This window comes from Lissotriton vulgaris, chromosome 1_1 (assembly GCF_964263255.1).
Source record: "Lissotriton vulgaris chromosome 1_1, aLisVul1.2, whole genome shotgun sequence".
Taxonomy (NCBI): domain Eukaryota; kingdom Metazoa; phylum Chordata; class Amphibia; order Caudata; family Salamandridae; genus Lissotriton; species Lissotriton vulgaris.
The window spans coordinates 973,356,769-973,382,821 of record NC_141685.1 but is presented as its reverse complement, the minus strand read 5'-3'; the positions used below and the strand labels follow the sequence as shown (position 1 = coordinate 973,382,821).

General features: G+C 45.9%; 1 protein-coding gene across 1 annotated transcript in view; it reads right to left on the bottom strand.

Annotated features, from left to right (window-relative positions):
* LOC147748318 (NXPE family member 1-like) overlaps window positions 1-26,053 on the bottom strand; it is a 477,620-nt gene that overhangs the window by 40,629 nt on the left and 410,938 nt on the right. The window contains exon 5 of the mRNA XM_086960166.1: window positions 14,696-14,914. Coding sequence (XP_086816292.1) covers window positions 14,696-14,914 — 219 coding nt within the window. The remainder of the gene's footprint in view (window positions 1-14,695; window positions 14,915-26,053) is intronic.

The window sequence follows — 26,053 nt, the reverse complement described above, 5'->3', positions numbered from 1 at the left end:
TGTTGTGCCGCCTGAGTAATAACAGAATCCGGTTTGGGATGACCCAAAAGGCAAGCAGGAGCATCAATAGGCGCCTTATACTTCTTATCTAGTCTGGTCAGAACCGGCGTTACTGTTCCTTCCAAATATGGGACACTATAGGCATGGATCGCACAGATTTCCAATAAGAGTCCTTGAAGTCGTATAAAAAACATTCCGTCTTCTCCTTTGTCATGGTCAGTGCAGATCTCTTAGTGGCCCTTTCCATCAAATTATGAAATCCACCAATGTCCTCTGGTGGAGAATCTACTGGTCTCTGTGGAGGAGTAGACGGTGAGAGGGTGATATAGTCATGCCATTCTGCACTATTGTCCGCAATTTCACCATCCTCATGATCGTCATCCGAGGAATCGTGGTGTGCCGTCGGCGGTGGAGACCTAGCAGTAGGTTCTGGCAAAATCTCTCTCCTACGAACCGGTGTCCCTGGCACCGATCGTGGACATGGAGTAACCTCTGAGGCCTGTTGAGCGACTGGAGCCGCTGGGTATCTCTTCCTATAATCCTCCAACATGCCCTGGAGATCCTTCAACAAAGAGGATGGCACACTTGTCATCTCCTCGCGTTGCTGTTGGTGATATCGGTGCTGTTCCTGGGGTTGTTCCTGACAACCCCCATATTCCTCCTCAGAATCTTCTTCCTGGTACTTGACCAGCAATTGCGAAGAGCTACTGGCAATTCCATACTCGTCATCTTCCTCTTCTGAATCTTCCTCTTCCAGCAGGTGAGACGGCAACAATGGGGAAGACCTTGCTCGGAGATGTAACCTCTGGTGTTATAGGTTTTTTCTGAGGCACCAACCTTTTTTCTGGTGTCTTTTCCCTCGTCGACGAGATTCCCATCGCCGTCGTCGACCAAGTCATCGTCGTAGACGCCACCGTTGTAGTCACCGTCGACGCTATCTTAGTCGTCGCCCTCGTCGACGCTGCCGTCGACACTGCCGTCGCCGACACAGTCCTCTTCGACGCCGCCGTCGACGCCGCTGACGCTGTTTTCTCACCAGCTTTAACATTATATTTCTTCATCGACGACGGAGGTGTTTTTATCGTCGTCGATGATCCCTTTTTTGTTGACTGTCTCGCCGACGGTGCTGAAACAGTACCCTTCTCCTCAGAAGGCGTAGAAGAAGACCGTTTGATGGTAATCTTGATTTTCTGAGGTGATTGTGGTGGATCTGAGGCGGATTTCACTATTTTCACCTCACCAGCAGAACCCTTCTTCCCCTTAGCTGAGACTGAAGGGGATTTTGAGGGACTGCGCCCTGAAGACCCTGAAGTGGTCTTTTTTGGGGCCTTCTCAGGTCTTTTCCCTGAGGAATGTGTCTGAGGAGATCTACTTCTCTTCTGAGATCTCTTAGACGCCACAGATTCCTCTTCACTCTCACTTGAGAGGATGTCCTTCCTAGCCTTAACCTTCTGAAGCCAGATCAGTAGCCTTCCCTCACGATCTCTCAAGGTCTTATTCGAAAAGGTACGACATACCTTACAATCTGCTGCCTTATGGTCTGGATAGAGGCAGTAGATGCAGTCCTTGTGAGGGTCATCTGTATAAAGCCTCTTCTTAGAGCAGGTGGAACAAGCTCTAAATAATCCTTTCTTCTCTTTCTCAGACATGGTAGATGAAAAACCTCAAATCTAAGTCAAAATACTGTAAAAGTAAAGAGTTTGAGCAGAGCTCAAAGGAGACTCCCTAGCACAACGTGCGGTAGAAAAATCTGAGGGGCAGAAGGTTCTCTCAGGAGTGTTCTAGAGGGTGAGGAGCTCTGATTGGTTCAGGGAAAAGTTTGGGCCTTTTTTACATAACAAAGGCTATGGGTTGCAAAAGGGAAATGGGCCCAGGCCTCTTTTCAGTTTGATATACTACTAAGCACTGCTTTTTTATTTACCGGAAACTCCCGTCTCGACGACGGGGAAGGATTCAGGCATGTGAATCTATGAAAGTTCCAATACTGGAGTAAGTGTATCATTCCCTGACTAAATTAATACATGATCAGAAGTGCTATGACATATTTTAATTTCTTAGGAGTCTGAAATAAAAATGATAATTGTCTAAGAGTAAGAGTACATATGTTCCTAAAGTAATCTTTCCATTAATATTTAATTGCTTAGGAGATATGTACATTTGTGCATTATTTCGTACAATGCAAATGACTAGATGTGTAAAATGCTTGCATGCATCACTAGCTTTCTATAGTCTAAAGCCTGTAGGTGCCATTGAAAATCATGGTAATGTGCAAATACAAGAATTATTTACGTATATGAACATTCATAAATCATACAGCAGAACAAGTATGCCAACCCAGACTGTAAATTAGGTCAATTTTCAGGGAGGGGTATGACCACCCCAGATTACTGAATGTATTGAAATGTGTTTTAATGGACCATTGTGAGGTAAATACGTGCAAAGGAAAAATAAAAATCGGACGGAGCAACATCACTTCCTGATGTAATTGTATTTATACAGCTCTTACTACCCCCGACAAGGCGTTGTGTTACATCAAGTGATTTCACTAAGCACTTTGTATGCTACATTATCTCCTGTATACGTTTTCAGGACTTGTGCCAGTCCAAGAAATGGTTTATATGCCATTGTTCACAAGAACATGTGGGTTAGGGATACCTCTTTTGCTAGTAAGCTAGCCAGTGGTCTTTAAAATCTGGGGGAGGCTGTGTAGTGATTTGTGGGTAATGCATAGTACTTTGAAGTACTAGCAGCAAGCTGTTTGCACTGATGTCCCTTTTAATGTTCACCAAAGCTCATGTTCTGCAACTACTTTCTCCTTCTGCAACCCCCACTTGTTGCATCCCTCCTCCAAGCCCACCAATCTTTGGCTTTACATTTTCTAGCCTACTTGTCAATATATTGGTAAATATTTCTCAGATGTGTTTGTAAGTGACATTAGTCTATACTTTGAGCCATCACCTGCAGTAACGGATAGCTAAAACAGGATATTGATACATACAGCTTATACTAGACCTTAAAGGCTATCCAGATACTGCGGCCATAAGTTTATAGTAACAAAATATTATGTTTTTAATGCTAACCCACACAAATACCAACACCATAATATTAACTTGCAAGTTTAAGGTAAGTAATTGTGGCAATAGAATAGTAAATGTATATTTCTCTTGGTAGGATTAACTGGATCTGTAGGGGAATAGGATGGGATGTTTTTTTTATTTCATTATAAAAAACGCATAACATTTCATCTTGGGTTTTTTAATTTCATAACTTCTTAGATAATTGCATGTGTTCATTATGTATTTGTTTTTTGTAATAATTATTATTAAATTTTGGTCAGATTTTTTGTATACAACTTTTATAGTGTTATTTTAAATAATACTTAGTCATTTTTCTGTTATTAATTAGAATGTGGTTTTGTGTGGTACAGTAATAGACAGGGAAGTATTTTAAACCCATTTTTAATTGATATAACTTAATACCATTTTAAGCATAATTGTATGTTAATTTTGTTTTTTGTTTTTAACATTTTATGTAAATATTATATAATTAAAGTATTTTATTGTCTACAAAAATGTATTTTATGCTGATGTATTATATATATGTATATATTTAATTTATTTTGTTTCACTTTAAGATAGTGAAAATTAAATGTGAGCTTTCTAAAGGTAAATACTTCCTCTACTGTTGCTTATGCTAGAGTGTGAATACTAGTTCTGATCCCTCCAAAATCCAGCATAGTAAATCTGACCCCTCTAGAATCCAACAGTTTCCCTACTGTTACTGACATTGGAATTGGAACATAAAATCTAACCTGTCCAGAGTCCAACACTTTCCTTACAGTTGCTTATGATGGAGTGGGAATAGCAAATCTTACCGCACTAAAGGTCAACATGCTCCCTACTGTTAGTCAGATTTAAGTAGCAATAGTACATTTGATACCCTCCAAGTAGATTTTAAACCTGATCGTTTTTAAATTGTTTTAGAATACATTTTTGTTTTCATCCTAAAAGTTAGTACAATGCAAATATTTTTTATTATTTTGTTTGTAGTAATATTTTGTCTAATTTATTTTTTCATGATGTTGTTAGTGTATATATATATATATATATATATATATTTAAAAAGAAATTCTAGCATTTGTAATTATACCTGCTATTTATTTTTGTTATTTATATTTAAAAATATGTCTTGCAATTGCTTTAAATTATATATTTTTATTTTATTTGTAGGTTCTACTTTTTTTATCTTTATATTATATTGGAATTATATTTTTAAAGCTAATATTTGTTTTAAGGTTAATAAAGTGTATAATAGTTTCATTTTCAAATACATGCCTATTTTTTACCATTTTGAGGTCTTCTACATTTTTCCGTCGATCTTTTTGACTTCCATACAAATATTTTAAGTTGATATTTGCCTCCTTGATATTATTTTGGCAATATATTTTCTGGTGCTGGTAATATTTTTTTGGGTGATATTTAACCATACATCAGCCTTACTGGTCAACAAATGTATCTGGAGATTTTCTTGTGGACTACAGCTTTTTCATCAGCAAGACTTAAAATGTGCTACAAATATGAGCAGAACGCAATATGAATTTTCATTCCACAGCAGGTCTTAAGTTTTTTATTGCTGGTCATTGCACGACGGGTTTCACCTTCTTTTTTGCTTAGCTTACTAAGATGAATTTTAATAAAGCTAAATGTGTGTTTCTGGTGAGGGAAGACATCCTCCATTTAAAGCTACTCATCAAACTTGTAATACAATGTTAAATAATATACTGCAGTGTCTCTAAATTGATGAGTGGGACCAGAATATCATTGTCAGAATAGCGTCCGACAAACATTATGTCCTAAATATTGTCGATGAGAATTTCTCTCCATTGGGGTTAAAAATAGAACATCTACACCCAAAGGGATGATATTTTTGTGAACAGTATTTAGAAAACAAAATCTTTTTTAGATGATCTTTCTGTATATAATATTCTGAAATACAATCCTAATTGATCCAGGACACATCTATAGTTATGTTGCTATATCTATAGACAAGAAACTAATAATATCATCTGACTATGAATACAAATGCGTTATGTTGAGCATCGTACATTCTATTTGATGTACAGTGGGCCAGCGCTGTTTGACCTGAAACATGAGTTTTGTAACTTCCTTTCATTTTTCATTAGTGAATACCTGCTGTGAGTCTACAGTTATCTACTTTGCATATTCCCCTGCCTTCTTTCAAACCAAAGGGTTCCTTTCTCCTTCTTAAGGGAGATAGACAATTCCTAATTTTACTCCCTCCAGAGGTATGCGTTTAATGAATCCCCAAAATACCAACGCATGGGACCCATTGGCATTGCTTTCTTATGATTCTTTGCTGGCCAGCCTTTAAACTGGCATTCAGTCATTTGTGTGTCATTGTAGGAAGATAAGTGTCAAAACCCTTTCATTCTACAGATGTCATTAGTTTTAGCTTGATTGTGTTATTGCCAGTGATTCTGAAGCATACATATGAGTATCAATAGCAACCTTGAGTGTGCCGTTATTAAATAAATAAACTGCAGTGCTTGTATTTTATACAAAAAAATAATAGTTTCAAGTGGCACCACTTATTCCTTACACGCAAAAACAACTACTTGTGTCAAAACATTTTTTTGAGGTCTAATCGTGTAAAATGCAGCAGTCATCTTATACTAAGCCTTGCTTATGTACTTAAAGAAAACACATGCCTTGAAGCGAGACAAGGGTTACACTTGGCACGTGTGAGGTGAATGTTTGAATGTACTGTGTGTGTAAAATATTGAGGCGTAGATCTTCATGTTTAGTGACAATTGAAAGAAACTCGAATTAAGTTTAAGTATTTCTCGGGTCGTGATCATGATGATGAGTTCCACTGAATAGCCCTGGCCACATTGATCGTGAGGGGTATCCCGAGAAGATGATCAATACCTTATGCTGACCTGAAACATGAGTTTAATGCCTACGCAATACAGCTTGCAGACTTATCAGGAGTGAGGCCTTCTAGGCATCAGCCAACATACCTCAAATACTGTTGGGCCTCAGTGAATAAGCTGGTATTGGAGTAACAGTGCTTGCAGTGGACCCTCAAACTGCGCCCTCAGAGCTTCAGCCTTTCTCATACTGTGAGCCGGTCTGGGGAGGCTTGTGGGTTCAGCCAGCTCCAGGTTTCAGCTCCTGTGAAACCGAAAGGACCCTGATTTTTCACACCCTTTGTATAGTGAGCCACACTAACTGGCATTGCTCCTTCATTGGGGGCAACCAGGGGACGAAACATCTGGGCCTACAGCACAATGGGGCTTGAGACTTATGTGACGGGCCCAGTGAATGCCGTGGCCTCACACCCCCTACCCGCCACGGTTTTTTCTTGGTCTGTTATCTGTTTTTTTCCGCCCTCCTCTCAACACTGGTGTATCTCTGGTGGGGCAGCACCAAGAGGGCCGCCTGTGGATATAAGCCTGATACACTGATGTGTGGGCAGTTCAACACTCCGGCGGTCATTGCTTGGCGCTACATTGGCACATTTGAAGCTATGAATTGCAAACCACATCATTTAGTAGGTCAGCAGTTGACCCTCCTCCTTCGATTGCATGCTTCATACTACTTTGCCACGGGTGCTCCTTTGACCACAATCTGGGTGAGTGGAACCACAAACAGCATGTTTAAACTCCGACAAGGTAAAGTCAAAAAGACCCCATAGTAACCTCTTTTTGGCAGGTTTGGGGTCCCCAGATATATTGGAGGGTAAATTTAGTCGTATATACAATAAGGTTTTGGGGAAATATCCCCGTACCTGGGGGATTGAGAGGTTTCTCAGTCGGAAAATGCCCCCCTAAGACAGAATTTTAACCGCAACAAAAAATAAACCAATGGACCAGCAAGTGGTCCGTAGAACTGTTCTACTGACCACTTGCTGGTCCATTGGGGTATTTTTTGTTGTTGTGGGTGAATTTAGTCACCTACCAATGCAATGGAAAAAACATTACAGGAGCACACATGGAATTTGATGACACTTAGGGTTTTGTCCATTAAACCTCCTTAAACCCAAAACGTATGTCCGTACTTTAGAAATAGGTCTTCCACATACTGACCACAACAAACTCAAAGACAGGGCCGATTAAATGAATTGTTCTTGACGGCTGTACATCCTTCCCTTAAAGAGGCCAACTCTCAGGTCAAGACACTCCAGGATGAGATCGGCATCTTGACGATGAAGCCGGACGATGCAAAAGGATGCTCAGGTTGCACCAATATAAGGATAGTGGGGCTGTGAGAAAGGACACTGGGTCCAAGTATGGAGATCTTTTTAGAGAATTGGCTGGAAACCATCCTTAGAGGGCAAACAATCCACTTTCTTCTTCTTGGACCCTGAGGGTCCCGGGTAGCATGCCCAACTAGGACAGATTGTTTAATTATAGAGACAAGCACCTGTTCTACAAGTGTCCCAGGACTAAGGCCCCAGGCTAGTGGAGTACAGTAAAGTTAATATCTTTGGAGTACAGAGAAAGAAGAAGCCTTTTTCCGGTGAAAATGCACTTACGACAGATAGAGATGAGCTATGCCCTAATGTTCCCTGTAAGATTCAAGGTTATACATGTCAACAATTTGGAGGTTTTCTCCACCCCGGAGGAAGCCTGAGCATGCCTGGAACCGAGAAGCGAGTCGGTTCTGGCTGACCATCGACCCCATGATGAGGGTTGGGTGACTTTTTGAAACAAATGTCGCTCCGACAAAAGACTGCTGAGTGAGCCATCTAGGAAGTATTCAATCAGGAAAAGAGCGATGGTGGTGGCAGAAGTGGAACAATGTAATAGGCTGGTTCAGAGTCTCGAGACACACATAAGAAGCGACTGATGGGCAGAGTATTTCAGATCTTGGTTAGGCAGAGCTGGCCTCCATTAGGGAGTGGACCTGACTCCAATGTCCGCAGACTTTGTTATTTAATGTTCTCTCTGGTATCCTGTTTGCCCAAGATCGCACAATGAGAGCAGCTAAATTCTGAACTTTGGCCTGGTTCCAAAGTCCACATTTTCAACACTAGACCACGTTCCCAGTGTGCCGTTTTGAACATCTGATTGCCACTGCTTTAGTTGGCGCTTATTCTGTGTAAGTGAGTTATATAGTGCGTTAACAGTTGTGGGGGTGGGTATACTAGTTTAAGTGATTTTTCCAATCTCGTTTTCAGTTTGTGGCTCTTGTGTCGGGAGCAATTAATTTCATTCTAAACAGTAATCGCAGTAGTGCTTGAATCGATCTGTTGATATAGTGTAGGACAGTCCCGGCGTGTAAAGTGATTCATTACTTGTGCTTGCAGTGAGGATGAAGCAGAATCTTATGGAAGAGCGTTTACCTATATTCCCATTTTTTCAAATATAAAGCGCAGTGTTGCATTGAGCCTGCTCCTAAGCAGATTCAGTTACTTTGGGGAAGATAAGGGGACTAAAGAGATGACGAATAATGGTTTGCCCATGTTCATACAATGTTGGGGTCCAGGGTTACAACTGAAACCGAGCCCCATCCACACAATCGATAATTCAGTTGTAAGATCAATGACCTACTTTGCACTTGTTGCTGAAATATCAGAGTTAACGTGCTTGCTGGTGGAGTTATTTGAGTGTGTGCTGTAGCAGTGACATCAATCAATCACTGCATTTCTAAAGCGTGCTACATACCCGTGAGGGTCTCAAGGCGCTGGGGGTAGGAGGGGCTGCTACTGTTTGAAGAGCCAGGTCTTGAGAAGTCTTCTGAAGGCCAGCAGGTCCTGGGTCTGTCGTAGGACGGTGGGGAGAGCGTTCCAGGTCTAGGCGGCGAGGTAGGAGAAGGATCTGCCGCAGGCGGTGGTTTTCCAGATACGAGGAACTGTGGCGAGGGCGAGGTTGGCAGAGCGGAGGCTGCGGGTGGGGGTGTGGAAGCTGAGTTGGTCGTTGAAGTATGTAGGTCCGGTGTTGTGTAGTGCTTTGTGTGCGTGGATGAGGAGTTTGAAGGTGATCCTCTAGTTGACGGGGAGCCAGTGTAGGCCTCTCTGGTGGGGTGTGATGTGGCTGCGTCGGGGGATGTCGAGGAACAGTCGTGCCGTAGCGTTCTGGATTCATTGCAGTCATCTCAGGAGCTTGGTTGTTGAGCCCGAGTAGAAGGCGTTCCCGTAGTAGAGTCTGCTGGTGATGAGGGCCTGGGTGACGGTCTTTCTCGTGTCGGGAGGGATCCATTTCAAGATCCTGCGGAGCATTCGGAGTGTGCTGAAGCAGGACGCGGAGATGGCGTTGACTTCCTTGGTCATGGAGAGGGCAGAGTCGAAGATGAACCCCAGGTTGCGTGCGTGGTCGGTTGGTTGGTCCCGGGCTGTGCCTTGCAATATGGGCCACCAGGAGTCGTCCCAGGCTGAAGGGGTGGGTCCGAGGATGAGGACCTCAGTCTTGTCTGAATTCAGCTTCAGCCTGCTGTCCTTCATCCAGTCGGCGACGGCCTTCATTCCTCTGTGGAGGTTGGTTTTGGAAGTGTGGGGGTCTTTGGTGAGGGATATGATCAGCTGGGTGTCGTCGGCGTAGGAGATGATGTTGAGGTTATGTTGTTGTGTGACGTGGGCGAGCGGTGCCATGTAGATATTGAACAGTGTCGGGCTGAGGGAGGATCCCTGTGGGACGCCGCAGATGATCTCGGTGGTTTTTGAGCGGAAGGGTGGGAGGCGGACGCTCTGGGTTCTGCCGGAAAGGAAGGACGTGGACCAGGCCAGGGTCTTCTCTTGGATTCCGGCGTCATGGAGGCGTGCTGATAAGGTGCGGTGGCAGACCGTGTCGAAGGCTGCTGATAGGTCCAGGAGGCTGTTTCTCCTTTGTCCATCAGGATCTTGATGTCGTCGTTGGCGGCGATGAGGGCGGTCTTGGTGCTGTGGTTGCTGCGGAAATCAGACTGGGAAGAGTCCAGGATGTTGTTGTTTGAGGTAGCGGGTTAGCTGTTTGTTGACAATCTTCTCTATCACTTTTGCCAGGAACGGGAGCAGGGAGATGGGCCGGAAGTTCTTGAGGTCCTTGGGGTCTGCCTTGGGTTTCTTCAGTAGGGCGTTGATCTCGGCGTGCTTCCAGCTTTCCGGGAAGGTTGCTGTCTCAAAGGAGATGTTGATTGTTTTCCGGAGGTGAGGCGCGCTGGTTGTGCTGGCTTTCTTGAAAACGTGGTGAGGGCAAGGGTCGGATGGGGATCTGGAGTGGATGGAGTTCATGGTTTTGATGGTGTCTTCGTCATTAACGGCGGACCAGGCGGTCAGGCGACTGGTGCGGGTGGAGGTCGCAGGGGTGGTGGTCTCAGCGGTGGGTGCGGTGGTGTCGGAGTTGAAGCTGTCGTGGATGTTGGTGATCTTGCGGTGGAAGAAGGTGGCCAGGGAGCCGCACAGGTCCTGTGATGATGGAATGTCGTTGGTGTTGGAGCTGGGGTTGGAGAGTTCTTTCACGATGCTGAAGAGCTCTTTGGTGTTGTTTGCGTTGTTGTCTAGGCGATCCTTGAAGGCGGTCCTCTTGGCGGTCCTGATGAGTTGGTGGTGTCATGTGGGTGGCGTTCTTGTGGGCTGTGTGGCTGTCTGGTGTTCGGTCGTAGAGCCATTTCTTCTTCAGCTTTCGGCAGGTGCGTTTGGAGGTCCGGAGGTGTTCGGTGAACCAGGCGGCTTTCTTGTTGGTGTGGTTGGTTGTGGAGATCTTGAGAGGGGTGAGGGTGTTGGCGCAGTCGTTGATCCACTGTTTGAGGTTGGTAGCGGCGGTGTTGGGATCGATGGGGTCGGCGGGTGGTCTCAGGGCGAGGGTGGTGGTCAGTTGGTCCTTGGTGACCTTGCCCCAGCAGCGGCGTGGCAACTGTTGGGTGCGGTGGTGTGTAGTGGGTTTCTTGAAGGGGAAGTGGCGCATCTGTGGTCGGTCCAGTGGGGTTCGGTGGTGTGGTTGAAGGAAATGTGGGGGTTTGCGGAGAAGATGGGGTCCAGCGTGCGTCCAGCGGCGTGGGTGGTTGTCACGAGCTGTTTGAGTCCCAGGCTGGCAAGATTATCGATCAGGGCGGTGGAGTTGGCGTCGTTGTTGTTCTCGAGGTGGTAGCTCAGGTACCCGAGGAGGATGTAATCCGTGGAGGCGATGGCGTGGGTGCTGATGAGGTCGGTGATGGTGTTGTTTAACTGTGGTCGTGGTCCGGGTGGTCTGTAGACGAGTGTTCCTCTGAGGATCGTGTTGGGGTCGGTGTGGATCTGGAAGTGCATGTGCTCGGCAGTGGTGAGGGTGTCGTCGGTGTTGGTCGAGACTCTGAGGGTGTCCTTGTGGATGATGGCGATTCCCCCTCTAAATCCGTTGGTGCGGTATCTGCGGGAGATCTTGTAGTCCGGTGGGATGGCTATGGCGATGTCTGGTGCTGAGGCGGCGTTTGCCTCACAGCAGACCCTTTACGCCTTTTAATGTCGATAACAAAAATTCATGTACACAACCCAGCATAATCAGCTGGTCAGTGGGCAAACGTTTACCATGGCCCGAATTGAGATGCCCTTTATTGCCCGATGGCTCACTCGCCCTGACACAAACATGTCCCTTAAACTCCGCTTAGACATGGGTGTTCTGTTCTGTTCTTTTAAAACAACGAGTCGCCACTGCACACATCATATAAACCATTGATTGTCACAAATACCATACTGCATGATACTCCAACCGCCAGGTCTGCAGTCAAAATTACTGCTGTAGCGCTGCAAGCCCGTGCAAATAGCAGAAAGGCGCTACACAAATGCTCATAAGATGACAAAAATATGGCCATTTCTCACTTGAAATGCGGGACACTTGAGGTCCCTGGGATGGTGAGGGTGTGCCGGTCTTTGTGGGGATGGGCGTCTTCACCGATGACCTGACCACCGGCTCGGGTGATAATTTGACGCTAACCCCTTGAATGGTAAAGGGTAGGATCGTTAGAGATTGAAGAAAGGGCAGTGAAGGTCTGATTTGTTCTGAATAGAACTAGGAGGGTGCTCTAGGCCTAGTGGAGGAGCACACCCTTCACTGATGATCTGACTTATCCCTTGAACTCGAGCCCTGGCAGGGCTGAGGGTCAAAGGAGGACAAGTGCTTAATTTGAGCTGGTAATTGTGGGTAGGGCCACTGTCGCTCATTTTTGGGGACAGCACTTATTTTTCGTCATCAAACATTGACCACCAACAAGAGATGGAAAAAAATGCAGAGTGAAAGCAGAAGGCGGGAAAACCATAGCAAAGGGAGAAGAGAAATTAGGAACCTTCACGTGTGAGATAAATGGACAGGGAGTGTCTGATAGCAGATGCAAGGGCCATGATGTTGATTCAATGTCACGCTGCTTTGGTATTTGGTTCGCCGACATTTAACCCCTTCCGTGCTGCCGTTGGCCGTCGCGAGCACTACCTGGCCGGTGCTGCGAACAGCCAACGGGGCCCGGCCCACTCTCAAGAACACCCGCACTACGCCGAAATAACGGCCGCAGTAAATGGGTTAAAAGCATCAGCTGTGTTTCTGAGCAGAGCTTTTGGCACCGGAAATCTTACTATTACAAATTAAGCACTGAGGAGGACACTGAAGGAGGCACTGAGGAGTGATATCTGAATTGGCCGGAGGCCAAGCCAGTACCTGTGGAGAAGCGTACCTTTTTGCTGACTGACCTCTGGGCTCGGGGTAATGTTCGATGTCCCTGAGCTCCGGTTAAATTAAGGGCTAATGGCATTGCCTCGGTGACTCACTGCAGGCTAACAGAGGCTCCCCACGACCACATATGTAGTGTCCGGCCACACTGCTATTTAGAGGCGTATACGCAGCACTGTGCACTACCACATCTGATTACACAGCGTCTTTCTTGGAGAGCTTCCTCAAATATTGTGAATGTCTGCATCGGTGTAAGCCAGTGTGTCTCGCGTGCAGCTGAAAAAGTGTACACCAAAGCTCGAATCGGGGGTACACGCGGGTGGATGCCGTCCCCTCTGCCAAGAAGCTGGGCCCCACAGAAATATGCTGAACGTGTCCCGGTATAATTTTCAGACACCGGGACACGTTCAGCACGTGACGTCATGAGGTCATTTGCATATTGTCAGTCCCCCCACTTCTTTTTATAGGACTTGTGCTCTGGTGTACACACATCCCTGCACAACACATCCTGGGTGGCTGTGAAATGGATCGGTGGAAGGAAGCATTTGCTAAGCACCCAATGAGTTTTGTTACTCAACAATTAAACTATTGTGGTGTGACTGACGACATACTCTGCCTGCTCGCGGAACTCAGCGGAATCTCATGGAGTTTTTAAGTGATTCTGCAAGCTCTGCCCAGGCCTAGTTTGTATATTTGTAAAAATTACAGATCAGAAATAATAAACTATAGAGAGTAGATAATACAATATGAAACATTACTAGGCACGTGCATGCTGCATTTGACACATAGACCTTAAGATTGTAATCAGTATAAAACAGAGGTACTACAAATACAAGGATACAGCTGAAGTTGCTTGCCCTACCCTGTCTCACAGGAAAGCCTAGCTAAATTAAGTGCAAGTGCCCCAGCTTACAATATCATAATAAAAACACCAATTCTAAAAACATGCTCAACAATAGAGGGGGGATTTGCAATAAGGCTAGGCGACGGTTGATGTAAGGGTAAAAGAGACAATTTTTTACAGAATTGGTCATTTGCTCTCCACATATTTAGCAATGGAGACGACAATGACCGGAGATGTGTCTGCGCTACATAAACTTATCACAACTCTGTATTGTGCGACACCTAGATGATAGCATAAAGGAACAATTTATAAAGTTTTATATAGCGCAAACTTGGCCCAAGAGGGTATCAGAGCGCTTTACATTTAGGATCATTGCATAACAAGATACATCAGATACAAGAGCATAGAAAGGTACAGTACACAAACAATGTTTCAATAAGTCGTAGGAGGGAGGGGAGGAAGGAGTAAAAGCGGGGAGACGAGGAGGAACAATGCCCAATGTCCGGCTGGGTAGGTGACGTTCAAGGGAGAAAACCACGGCCAGACTCCTCATTAGCTGTCAAGCAGCTCCACCGGTCATCAGCCATGTTGCTCAGGTCTCAGCGTTCAGGAAAAAACAGTTTTAGTTTATTTGAATTTGCGAAGGTTATATAGCGCTATCTAGACCCGGAGGTATCAGAGCGCATAACCAGGGGAACGTTGCATTAGAAGGTACATCAAAGGATTATAAAGCACTGGCTAGACCCGTAGGTATCAGAGTGCTATAGCAGAGGAACATTGCGTTACAAATAACATGTTACAATAGCATAGTAAGGTACAGTAAACAAACAACGCTGTTGAGAGAATTTATGGGAAAGGAGGGGAGGAAAGGAGCCATAGCAGGGAGACAAGGAAGAACTGTGTCCAATGTTTGGGGAGACAAATAGAGAGGGAGTGGGGAGAGGTGGAGTGAGAAAGGAGAGGACGAGGGGAAAGACAGAAAAGAGATAAAGGGTAAGTCAGCCCAGAGACTGTGCTACTTGTAGTACGTTGTGTAAAAGGAGATGGGCGGAGAATGGAGCATTGTGTGTGTGCATGTCAGGAATGGAAGGAAATGTGCAGCTACCTGTATTTTTATTTCATAGGTGAGGGAAGCTGATCTACTGACAATGTCTATAAGACAAAGTCATAAAATCATAAAATGAATGTAAAAGTGGAGAGAAAAAGAAGTAACCTACTTTTTACTAGCTTGGGAAAGTAGTAAATCCACTGGCGCAATGTAGAGTCACCCAGGAGGTGGATAGTCCTCTCCTGCAGACAGTGGTTCACTTCAGCCTCTGCTTTAAATCTTGACATCTTGCACAATAAAGGATGCCAGACATCCTGATAGAAGAATCCGCTGGGCACCCCAGGTCTCATTCTGCCCTGGCATGCTTCCTGTGACATGGATGCGGTCTCTGTTGGAATAAAGGCTCATTAGACAAGTTCATAAGGGTAAAAAAATGTTTAGACAATAAACATAGTTATTGTTCCTTTTTTTATTTGATTTTAGCCACCCGAGAGGGAGATGCAGGGGAGCAAGGGACACATGCAGGCAACTTTTTGTAATGAGTTCTTCCAATACAATTCCTGGTGAGCTTAAAACCTGCCCGTAGGCCAGCCCCACTACTTTTGAGGTCGAGCCTGGGCAGCGCATGCGCTGCTGCGAGGCATGCAGTAGGGGAATATGGCTTTGAAGTCCCACCCACTCTCTGCCCATATTTTTTATTGGGTTGTGTCATTCTCCTTCGTAAATGCTGGCTCAGAGTCGTTATTAGGCTTCTTAGTCCCTCCTGGTACGGCCTTGTCTGCATTTGTTACCTTTCATAACTACTGGACCTTTTGCTGGTGTTGTTGCATGGTTTGCTTTATAAGTCAGTGAGCACGATTTTCTTTAATGCTCTACCCCATGACATCGAGGCACCCACCCACTTTTGGTTTAATAGTAATACTTTAATTCAAATTGCAGCGCGGTCCGCTTTAACTATAGCGGACGTGCCTTTTTAATGACTTAATAATAGGCTGCTCTGCTTTCACTTTAGCGCCCGCAATTATTTATTTATTTAATTACCAGCGCAGCCACTTTCAGTTTAGCAGACGTAGTTATTTAATTACCAGCGCAGCTGCTTTCACATTAGCGGCCACGCTACAGAACCTTTTGAGATTATTTTCTTTTTATCATTATGGCTGAAAGCACCACACGCGCTTCCGCTTTAATGTTGGGCGCACCCCTTTGTTTAGACGCTGCTCACTGTAACCTGAATATGCGAGCAGCGTCTAAAAAAGGGGGCGCATTTGCGAGAGTTAGAGCTCTTGGCATTAAAAAGTAACAATGCCTTATATATGTGTGCTTCTTTTATAAACACATAAATAAAATGCATTGTCATTTACAATACCAATAGCTTAAACGCTCGCAAATGGGAGTCCTATTGCATTGGAAATGCTTGTTGTATGATGCATTATAAACAATCAACACAAAAAAAGTATTCATTCAGAGTGCAAGTATATATAAAAAAAATTATAGCTGTTTCTTGTAAATCTCAAGAAAGAGAAGAGTACATGCCAATGGAGTATCCCAAAATGTTGGTGTTGCTCCAGAAAAAGTTCATATGCCCAACTTATTTGAAATCTGCTCTTCGCTTTAAAATGTGGTGACAGTGGTGAGGCTGACTGCAGTGAGAACCTTTTACTTCAATTTCTGGGGAAAGGATGCTAAAAAGACGCTAGGTCAGCCCAATGGAAGTGCCATCAAATTTACAGCCCAGCTCATAGTATAAGGAGCGAAGACCACCAAACGTGACAAATTCAGATGGTGAATAATATGTCTATTGTTCGAGTTAATAGACTAAATGTTATTATGTTATTAAAATATTTCTAAAGCGCGCTATCACCGATTGGTTGCTTGGCGCTGTGATCAGCAGTAACATGAACATAGAGGAGGGATGCATTTATTGAAATGCTTGTCTGAAGAGCCCGGTCTTCAAGGCTTTTTCAGAAAGAGAGGAGATCTTGACAATTCCGGATCTCCAGGGGGAGAGAATTCCACAAGCAGGAAGCAAGCCTCCTGCGCGCTTAAGTTTGAAGGAAGGCGTCTGCAGGTGGCTCAGGTGGCGTGAGCGTAGGTTGCGAGAAGGGGTGTATCTGGAAATCAGTTGGTTAATGAATGAGGGGCTTTTACAGGAGAGGGACTTGAAAATTATGCAACCAGTCTTAAAGGCACAGCGCTGGGCTACTGGGAGCCAGTGTAGTTTCCTTAGGAGGGGGGTAGCTGCCTGACACCTTGGTTGGTTCAGGATTAGCCTTGAGGCATGGTTCTGTAACATCTGGAGTCGCTTAACTAGGTAGTTGGGAAGACCTAGGTAGATAGCATTCGCGTAGTCCAGATGGGACAGTACAGTTGAAATCACAACCTGGGTGATTGCCTCGGGTGTAAGCAGACGACGTACCTTCTGGATTTTTTTTAGTTGGAAGAAGCACTTGGAGACCACCTGACCTACTTGCGCTTTCAGAGATAGTTCGCAGTCCACAGTGACTCCAAGTAAGTGTTGGTGTTACGCTGGGAAAGGCTATCACAAAATACACAACATTAATAACAGTGCACAAGCATTAAATGTACACAAAAGTAGCAAGCTGTAGGTAGGCCACACCCTGCCATGTGGCAAGACCACTATAGACGGGTATTACAGGAAGAGTGGGCAGGCGGCATGTTGACAGGTTGCAGCCGCAAAGCACAGATACAGGGACCAAGAGCAGCACCACTTTGTGCATAATTAGGCAGCAGCAGCTGAAAACACCAACACATAGATGTCACCACTTCACAGAGAGGAGTACTGTATAAACTGGTAACATTGGGAAAATCCTCCGACACTTCAGCTGATGAGGCGTAGTGTACCACATTACTGGTTAAAGTTGGACTAGCACTTGGTGAGACACAAAGGGGCATATTTATAATATCTGGCGCATCTCTGCAAATCCGCAGGGATGCCCCAGAACAGATGTGACACGCAATTCCCCCCTTGTGCCACGCATTCACAATGCGGTGCACCATGGCGCAAGGATGGGCAGATGCGTGTCGCATCTTGTGGCGTAAGTGCGACGCATTGCTGGAGTCGCATAGCAAGCGCGACGCAACTCCAGCAATGCACAGGGGCCGTCCATACTTAACGTGGTGCGTCACTCCTTACGCCTGCTTCACGCAGGCATAAGGGTTTGACGCAGGAGCGTCGTAAAACTGACTCCGTGAAATCTGGTAGATTTCACGGCGTCAGTTTTACGGGGCTTTCCTGCGACGGAACGCCCACCCCAGGGGTGTGGAATTTAATAAAATATCTACTTGTCCATGGGACAGGTTGCTTTATAAATCAACTTGTCCTGTAACCTAATCCACTTGCCCCTTTGGTGCCATGTGCACCGTCAAATAATGGCAGCATTCTCATTATAGAGAGCTCTGATTATAGCCTCTCTGGTTATGTCAGGCTCAGATTATAGAAGGTTTCGAATACTAGTGATTTCTTTTTTTTTGCCTCTTTTTTTGCACATCTACCCATTCATCATTTCATTCACCTCCTGATATCTAGCATTTCACCTTTACATTGGTATCCATTCATTCATTCTTTCATCAGACTTTCCCCATTCTGTTTGTCCATCCATCCGCCCGCCCATCCATATTCAAACCTACCCATCCATCCCCAACCATATCCCTCCATCTCAGCGATCGGCCCATCCTTCGGTTCATTCATCAATGTACCCTTCCACCCATCCATCAATTTACCCTTTCACTCATCCATCTATCAATACACCCTGCCACCCATCTATCTTTTCACCCTTTCCTTCATCAACACACCATCCACCATCCCCATCACTCATTCATCCTTTCACTCATACCTCCATCTAGTAAGCCAGTTACAGTCACTCATCCATCCATCCATCCATCCATTCATCCACTCACTCTCCGTTACACATTAATTATGGGCCTTTGACTGCTGAGCTGAAGACAGATGAGGCCAATCAAAAGCTCCACCCCCACTGTAGCTGCTAAAGAGAGGGGTTCACACTGCCCCGGTCCAAACCTATCCTTCCCAGTCTAGATCTATCATTTAAATGTATTCATCCCTCCTTCCTTCCACTCATCCATCCATCCATCCATCCTTTAGCTCATCCATCCACTTTCACCCCTCTATCCACCCTTTCACTTATCCCTCCATCCTTTTGCTCTTCCATCTTTCACCCCAACCATCCTCTTTTTTCCTCATATCAATCCACCCTTTCATTCATCCCTACATTCACCGTTTCACTCAACTAACCACCCTTCTATCCATCACTCTATCCATCCTTCCACCCAGCCATCCATACACCCACTCTGCCATCCATTTATCCACTCTCTCTCATCCATCAATCCACGCTTTCATTTAACCATTCATCCGTTCACTCACCCATCCACTTTCACCCCATCCATTCATTCACCCTTGCACTCATCCATCCTTTAACTCATTCATCCATGTATATATCCTTTCACGTCAATTATGAACCTTTGTCTGGACCTGCAGAAAGAAGAGGCCCATGAAAAACCCTACAGCTGCTGTAGGGTGTTCAGATGCCCCTGGTGCACGCATGAAGTGAGACGAGAGGCCCAGTGCAAGGACAGACATGAGGGTGTGCCTGAAGACTGCATGAATTCCCCATGGGGAAACTATTGAGCGTTATTGTAAGCCCTGGATGATGCAGGATATGAGAGGTCAAGGGGGCGGGTCAGGGCAGTCAGAGGGGGTAACAGGGGGGGTGGGATTAGCAAATTCAGGCACTGGGTGAAACATAAGGTGCACAGTAAAGGCAAAGTGCAAAGGAGGGTTGTGCAAGAGCATGATGATAAGGGAAAGCGTGTGCTTTACTGCAGGCCCACGGAGGCGAGGGCGAGGAGCGATCCTGGGGCCGATTAAGGCCCAAGGGTGAAGCACAGAATAAAAGGCAGGGGTCACAAGGTTCAAGTCTGAGCAGGAGCCAAGAGGCCGATAACATTACCTTCCAGTTATGTGAGTGTTCTGGAGCTGCAGAAGCTCCATGTTCGTTTTGTGCTCGAAGAAAATGAAAGGACATGGGGAGGGCCTGAAAGCCACACATGAGCCTCGGGGAGAAAGCAAAAAGACTCCAGTGCTGTGGAAGTATTATACAGAGCTGCAACTTTGAACTCAGCTTCATCATTTTGTGCTTCTGCTCTTGGGAAATTAAAATGCAGACCCCAGCTTTTACATTGACCCTTTCACTGCCAATAAACTTTGCAGAGCTACTTATTAACTGGCTGTGACCAACAGGGTTGAACAGCTGTGTATCAGATTACCGTAAGACTGTCTACTTGTCCTTTGGACAAAATAGAAATGAAAACCTCTTGCCCTTGTAAGAAAACTTGATGTCTCGGGCGTCGGGAGATAGGAATTCCCCACCCCTGCCACCCTGTGATGGAACGCCCACATGAAACCTGGGGCAGGTTTCATGTGGCGCAGTGCTTTACAATGTGATGCATCTGCCTAGATGCGTCACGCTGTAAATAAGTCGTAACGTGGTGCAAGATTTACGCTGTGACGCAACAGCGGCGCAAATGTGTTGCAAGAGGCTTGTAAATCTGCTCCAATGTTTTTAGTGGGAAAAATGATAGGTGAGTGTGTCTGTGAGTGTATTGTCACACTTTTGAAAGTTTTCTCTACAATACAGATATCTCTTTGTTTAGCTCTAGTTATTACTGTGATATTTGTGGGTGGATTTCTTGTTTGGACTGACTTGCATTTATTACTATATCTGCGTGAAATTCTGGTTGTCACTGGTGTGTTTGTGAGTGGACTCCTTCCTAAGAGTGCAGGATGTCACCACTATTAGCTCCTTATTAAGAGTGCAGGACCTCAGCACTATTAGCTCCTTATGAAGAGTGCAGGACCTCAGCACTATTAGCTCCTTATTAAGAGTGCAGGACCTCACCACTATTAGCTCCTTATTAAGAGTGCAGGACCTCACGAGGGTGTGGCTAGCCGGCCAATATGAAAGACGCGAGATTCTAGAGCTCTGACTCCTATCCCTGGTTATCTTGTGGAAAAACTGTGTAATCCCTCACCATCGCAACACACACGGTATGGCAGCAGGTTGGCAAGTACACAGGGAAGCCAATTCCGGCTTAAAACACTCAAGCACACAGATTGCCGGAGGGGCAGACACCTGAGGCCTCTACAGTAGGCGCGTGCGCAGGAGCCGGATTGGCGAAAGGAATAACTGTAGCCGTAGCCGCGAGGACTCGAGGGTCAGCACCAGCCCTGAGCAGATCGTGGGGTGGGGGCCAGTACGGGTGAAGTGCATGGCCCACAAACCCTTATGCGCTGGTAGCTGAAAAGAACCGGTGGGCCAATGTCCGCGCTGTCGAAGGCTAGTATGCCTGGAGAAAATAGAGCTTTGCGCCCTGGGTGCCTGCTGTGAGGGCACTAGGAACAAAGGCGGAGAAAGTATGACCCACACAGCAAGGTGAAGTACAGGGGTGATGAAGAATGCAATAACCCTCCCGCTGGCCTCACCTGCAGGAGAGCGCGAAGAGGTGTAGCAAGGCTACACCTCTTCGCGCTTCGCTGAACTTTTGTTGAGCATGATATATGACAAAATGATTTGTACAGATGCATAAATGTTTTCAAATAAATTTATCTTAAAAAATGAAAAGGGAAAAAAATATATATATGTTTTGACAATACTTTGAAGCTTCAGCTTTCCTCTTTGGCATCTTCTTATAAATATTGTTAGGATTTACTCCATATTAAAGCAATATAGGTGCTTATAGAGGTAACTCGTACATTTTGTCTGTCTTTGTCTCCCCCCTCTGGACCTAAAATTAATTGGGAGAACTCTCTCTCTTTGCCTGCATTGTAAAGCAATAGCATAGAAAATGAAAGCATTTTTTTTTTAAAAAATGGCACAGTGCCTTTAAGGCAGCCATGACCACTGGCTTCCCATCATGCCTCAGGGGTGACAGTTAGGTCAGTTGTTCTTTGCATAACCCTGAAAGTCAGGGCTCAACAATAAACTGTAAACACTTTGACAACGTCTCATTTACCTGGGGAGGCGAGTGGGTTGCTTATGACTTTGATGAGGATACCCCTGGAAGAGAACTAGGATTACAGGTAAGTAACTTATCCTACTCTTCCAGGGGATCCTCATCAATAGTCATAAGCACTAAATGAATAGCAAGCCCATCAACCACCTGCAGGTAAATGAGAAACACATGACCCAACCAAAGATTGTAACAGCCGAAAATCAGCCGTTAAGGCCTACTTGGGCATCTGCTCTAGTGTCTGAATCTAGACAGTAATGTCTGGTAAATGTATGGACGGACCTCCAGGTCGCTGCCTCACAAATCTCAGACATGGGCACATTATGGAGAAAAGCTGTAGTACCCGCTTTCCCTCTGGTGGAATGTGCTTTGGGAGAAAACCCCAGGGTGTTCTGCGCCAATTGGTAGGCAAGTTTGATACACAAAACTATCCACTTGAGATGGAACGTTTCGAGGCTGCATAACCGGATCTGATCGATCCATAGTTGACAAACAGTTGATCAGACTTACGTATAGATGTGGACCTATCAAGATAGAATTTTAAAACCCTTTTCAGGTCCAAAGAATGCAAGGCCCTCTCAGCTGGAGTGGAGGGATTGGGGAAAAAGGTGGGTAGAGAGATGGTCTGGTTTACATGGAAATCTGACACCACCTTAGGTAGAAAAGAGGGATGTGTCCTCAACACCACCCTATTCAGATGGAACACTGTATAAGGCTCTTTGGAACAGAGAGCTTGAATTTCTCTCACCCTGCGAGCCAACGTGATTGCTACCAAAAAGGTAGCCTTCCAAGAAATATGCTGCAAGGTTGCTTTATGAATGGGTTCGAAAGGAGGAACCATCAATTTTGATAGCACCAGGTTCAACTCCAAGGGGGGCGATGGAGGGCGTAACGGAGGATTGACCTTCTTCAAGCCCTCTAGAAAATCTTTCACAGCCTGTAACTGGAAAAAGAATGTTGGGAAGGTGACCACCTGTAAGCTGTTATAGCTGCTAAGTGCACCTTAATGGAATAAAATTTCAACCATGCTTTAGCCAGATATAATAGGTAAGGGAAAATGACCTCTTCCTGACCCTTGATAGGATGACAATTGTTCTGCATACACCACATGTGGAAAAGCTTCCACTTGCATGCATATGAATGCCTTGTGGAAGGTCGTCTCGCCTCTTTCAAAATGGACACGCAGTCCTGCGGCAGTCCTAGGTGGCCGTATTGTATGACCTCAGGAGCCATGCTGCCAAGTTCAGTGGCGGAAGGTTGGGATGATGAATCCTCCAGTTCATCTTGAATAACAGGTCAGGCCTGCACGGCAGCCTCTTGTGAGGACACTGACAGATGTAGAAGGTCTGTGTACCACCACTGTCTCAGCCAATCGGGGGCAATGAGAATCATCTTTGTGTACGAGTAATTCAGCTTGCTCACCACCTTCGTGATCAGCGGAAGGGGTGGAAAGGCGTACACAAATTCCCCTAACCAGTCTATCAAAAGGGCATTCCCTTTCGATCCTGGTCGGTAGAATCCTGAGGCGACGCCTCTGTATATGGTGTTTTCGTCGTCCGCGAAGAGATCTATTGTGGGAGGACCCCATGACTGGAAGATGTTTTCGACTACCTCGTCGTTAAGAACCCAGTCCCTGTTTGTTCAGGTAGTACATGGTGGTGGTGTTGTCTGTTTGTACTAACAATGATGGTGTTTGAATCGAGGGCAAGACATTTTTGAGGGCTAGATAGACTGCCCTCAGCTCCAACATGTTGATGTGGTAGGAGCGCTCTTTGGGGGACCACAGTCCTTGCGTCTGGAGAAGACCCATGTGTGCCCCCCAGCCTTGGAGAGAGGCATATGTAATCAGCGTCTGGGCAGGCGGGGGTTGATGGAATGGAATGCCGACGTGCATATTTCGCCTTTTCATCCACTAAGGTATGGACGTTCGCGCTTTGCTTGACAAAGTTAGTTTGTCGTCTCAGCGAGCTGACTGGTGGTCCCACTTGTCCACCAGATCCTGCTGAAGAGGACGCATCCGTAGTCTGGCATTGGGGAACAGAAAAATGCAGGATGCCATCAACCCTAGCAGGGAGGCAATCCTTCGCACAGTCAGATCTCTGCTCCGGAGAACTAGTTGGCATTTTTGAGTGATGGAAGACTGTCTCTCCTCCGAATCAAACACTTTTCCTGCCTCGCAGTCTAGCAGAGCTCCTAGGAAATGTATTTGCTGTGTCGGCTTTGAAGGTGACTTGTTGAAATTCACATGCAGATCCAACAGATGACATAGATCGATGCAGCTTAGAAAATGGTTCCTTACACTGTCTGGGGAAGGACCTTTCAACAGCCAATCGTCCAGATATGGGTACACGAAGACACCCCTGCGGCGTAGAGCGGTTGCTACCACTGCGATGCACTTCGTGAACACTCTGAGAGCTGACTTCAACCCGAATGGGAGGACTTTGAACCGGTAATGAGAGGTCCGGAAACGGAGATATTTCCTGTGACTGTGAGCTATTGGTACATGAAAGTATGCATCTTGTAGGTCCAGCGAACACATCCAATTCCCCTGCCTGAGATGTGGATATATTTGATGAAGTGCCAACATGCAAAACTTTTCTTTTCTGACATAAAGGTTGAGAGTCCGCAAGTCCAGGATGGGTATGTACTCTGGTTTCTGGCCTTTTTTCTGGACTAGAAAGTATCTTGAATAGACTCCTTTCCCTCTTTGAGATCTTGGTACCCTCTCGATAGCTGATTTTGTGAGAAGGGTGGCTACCTCTTTGTGTAGGAGTTTTAGCTGTTGACTCGATGTTGGCAGTGGAGAGATAGAGGAAGGTTGTTGTTGAAACCGAAGAAAGTAACCATTCTGAAGCGTAGCTAACACCTAACGATCTTTTGTAATGGCTCGCCACTCTTCCATATGATACTCAATGCTTCCCCCCACTGGAGTGGTCAACGGCGCTGGGGGAAGAAAGAACTTATTGTTTGGATTGCGCCTTGTTGGAGTTATTGCTTTGTCGCTGATTACCTCCACTTCTTGAGGAGCGCCTGCCTCTGTACTGGGATTTTTGCTGCCCCTGTTGGTCTTGACCCTTCTGCCACTGAGGGGTTTGAGTCCTCTGTTGGGAAGATCTCTTGTTGTAGGGGCGGAACCTTTTTCGGAATTCTTTTTTCTTTTCAAGCCCCACGGCTTTTAGCGTGTCCAATTACGCCGTCATACGCTGCATTTCCTTATCGGTGTGTGAACTGAATAAAGATGTTCCAGAGAAAGGCAGGTTCATGATCCGTGACTGAGCTTCTGGCTTTAGGGCGGTAAGGCGCAACCATGAAGACCTCCTTGCGCATACCCCGTGAGCATATCCATGAGCCGACAGGGTAGCTCCATCCGCTGCAGCACTAATAATTTGGTTGGAGACTTGGCTGCCCTCCGTAAGGATCTCTTTGAAATCCCTGCGATCTTCCTGAGGGAGTTTTACAATAAAGCGCTGCCCTGTGTTTTAGCTGGTTTTTGACATAGTTGGCCTGGGACCCTGCCAATCAGGACCCCAGGCCTACTGCTCTCTCTGGAAAATGGATTCCATGTACCTTAGGTACATATCCAATTGGTACTGGGCCACCTTATCAGACCCTGTAACTCAGGGCATAGGTGTACCCAGGGCCTACCAGGGGCTGCAGCATGTATTATGCCACCCCTTGCTGGCCATCTAAATCTGACACAACTGGCTGCACGACAGCTGGGGCAAGGTGGTGTAATCACCCTTTGCTGTAGATATAGTATACCTATATCTAACCCTAGAATGGACACATAGATTCCTATCAGTCACTCCTATGGCAGGCCTTGACAATCCTGAAGGCAGAGTGCTTGGAATTATGTGAGATGGTGCTCTGGCATGAGCTGAGCCCGTTTGCAGCTTGCGGAACCAAGTCCTAATAGCTGTTCCATGATAACGCGTACCATATACTCTTAAGTGCATTATAATCCTCGCGGTTATATACCAACTCTGGTATCGCTTTATCAAAACATGTCGAGTAAGGTGTCATACGAATTGGAATACTAACCCCTCGACAATTCTGGCGACGGGGTTAACATTCCACCCTTCTAGAGGGACACGACATGTATGTAACTGTGAACCCCGGTTAAAGTTAACTCAAGCCTCAGCATCACAAAATGGATGCTGCCACCACAGACACAAGCCTGACCTCCTGCTGCTGGGAGTCCTTCCAGCGAGGGAGGCTTGGACAAAGGGTTTCCTGTCAGGGGCGGTGCTAGCACCATCCCAGACAGGGTTTTGTGTATCCTGGGTAGGCAGGGCTTTATAGGAAAGTGACTGCAAGTAACACCCCGGTGCTCACTATGCATAGGCCGGCTAGAACCAGTTTCAGGGGCACACCAGCCCCTGAGCTGGGGAAAGTCCGGCATGGGAGAGGGGTGTAACCACCCCCCTTCCTGGTCCCACCCATGGGCAGGACCTAGTCGCGTGCCAGCCCCTTTCCTTAG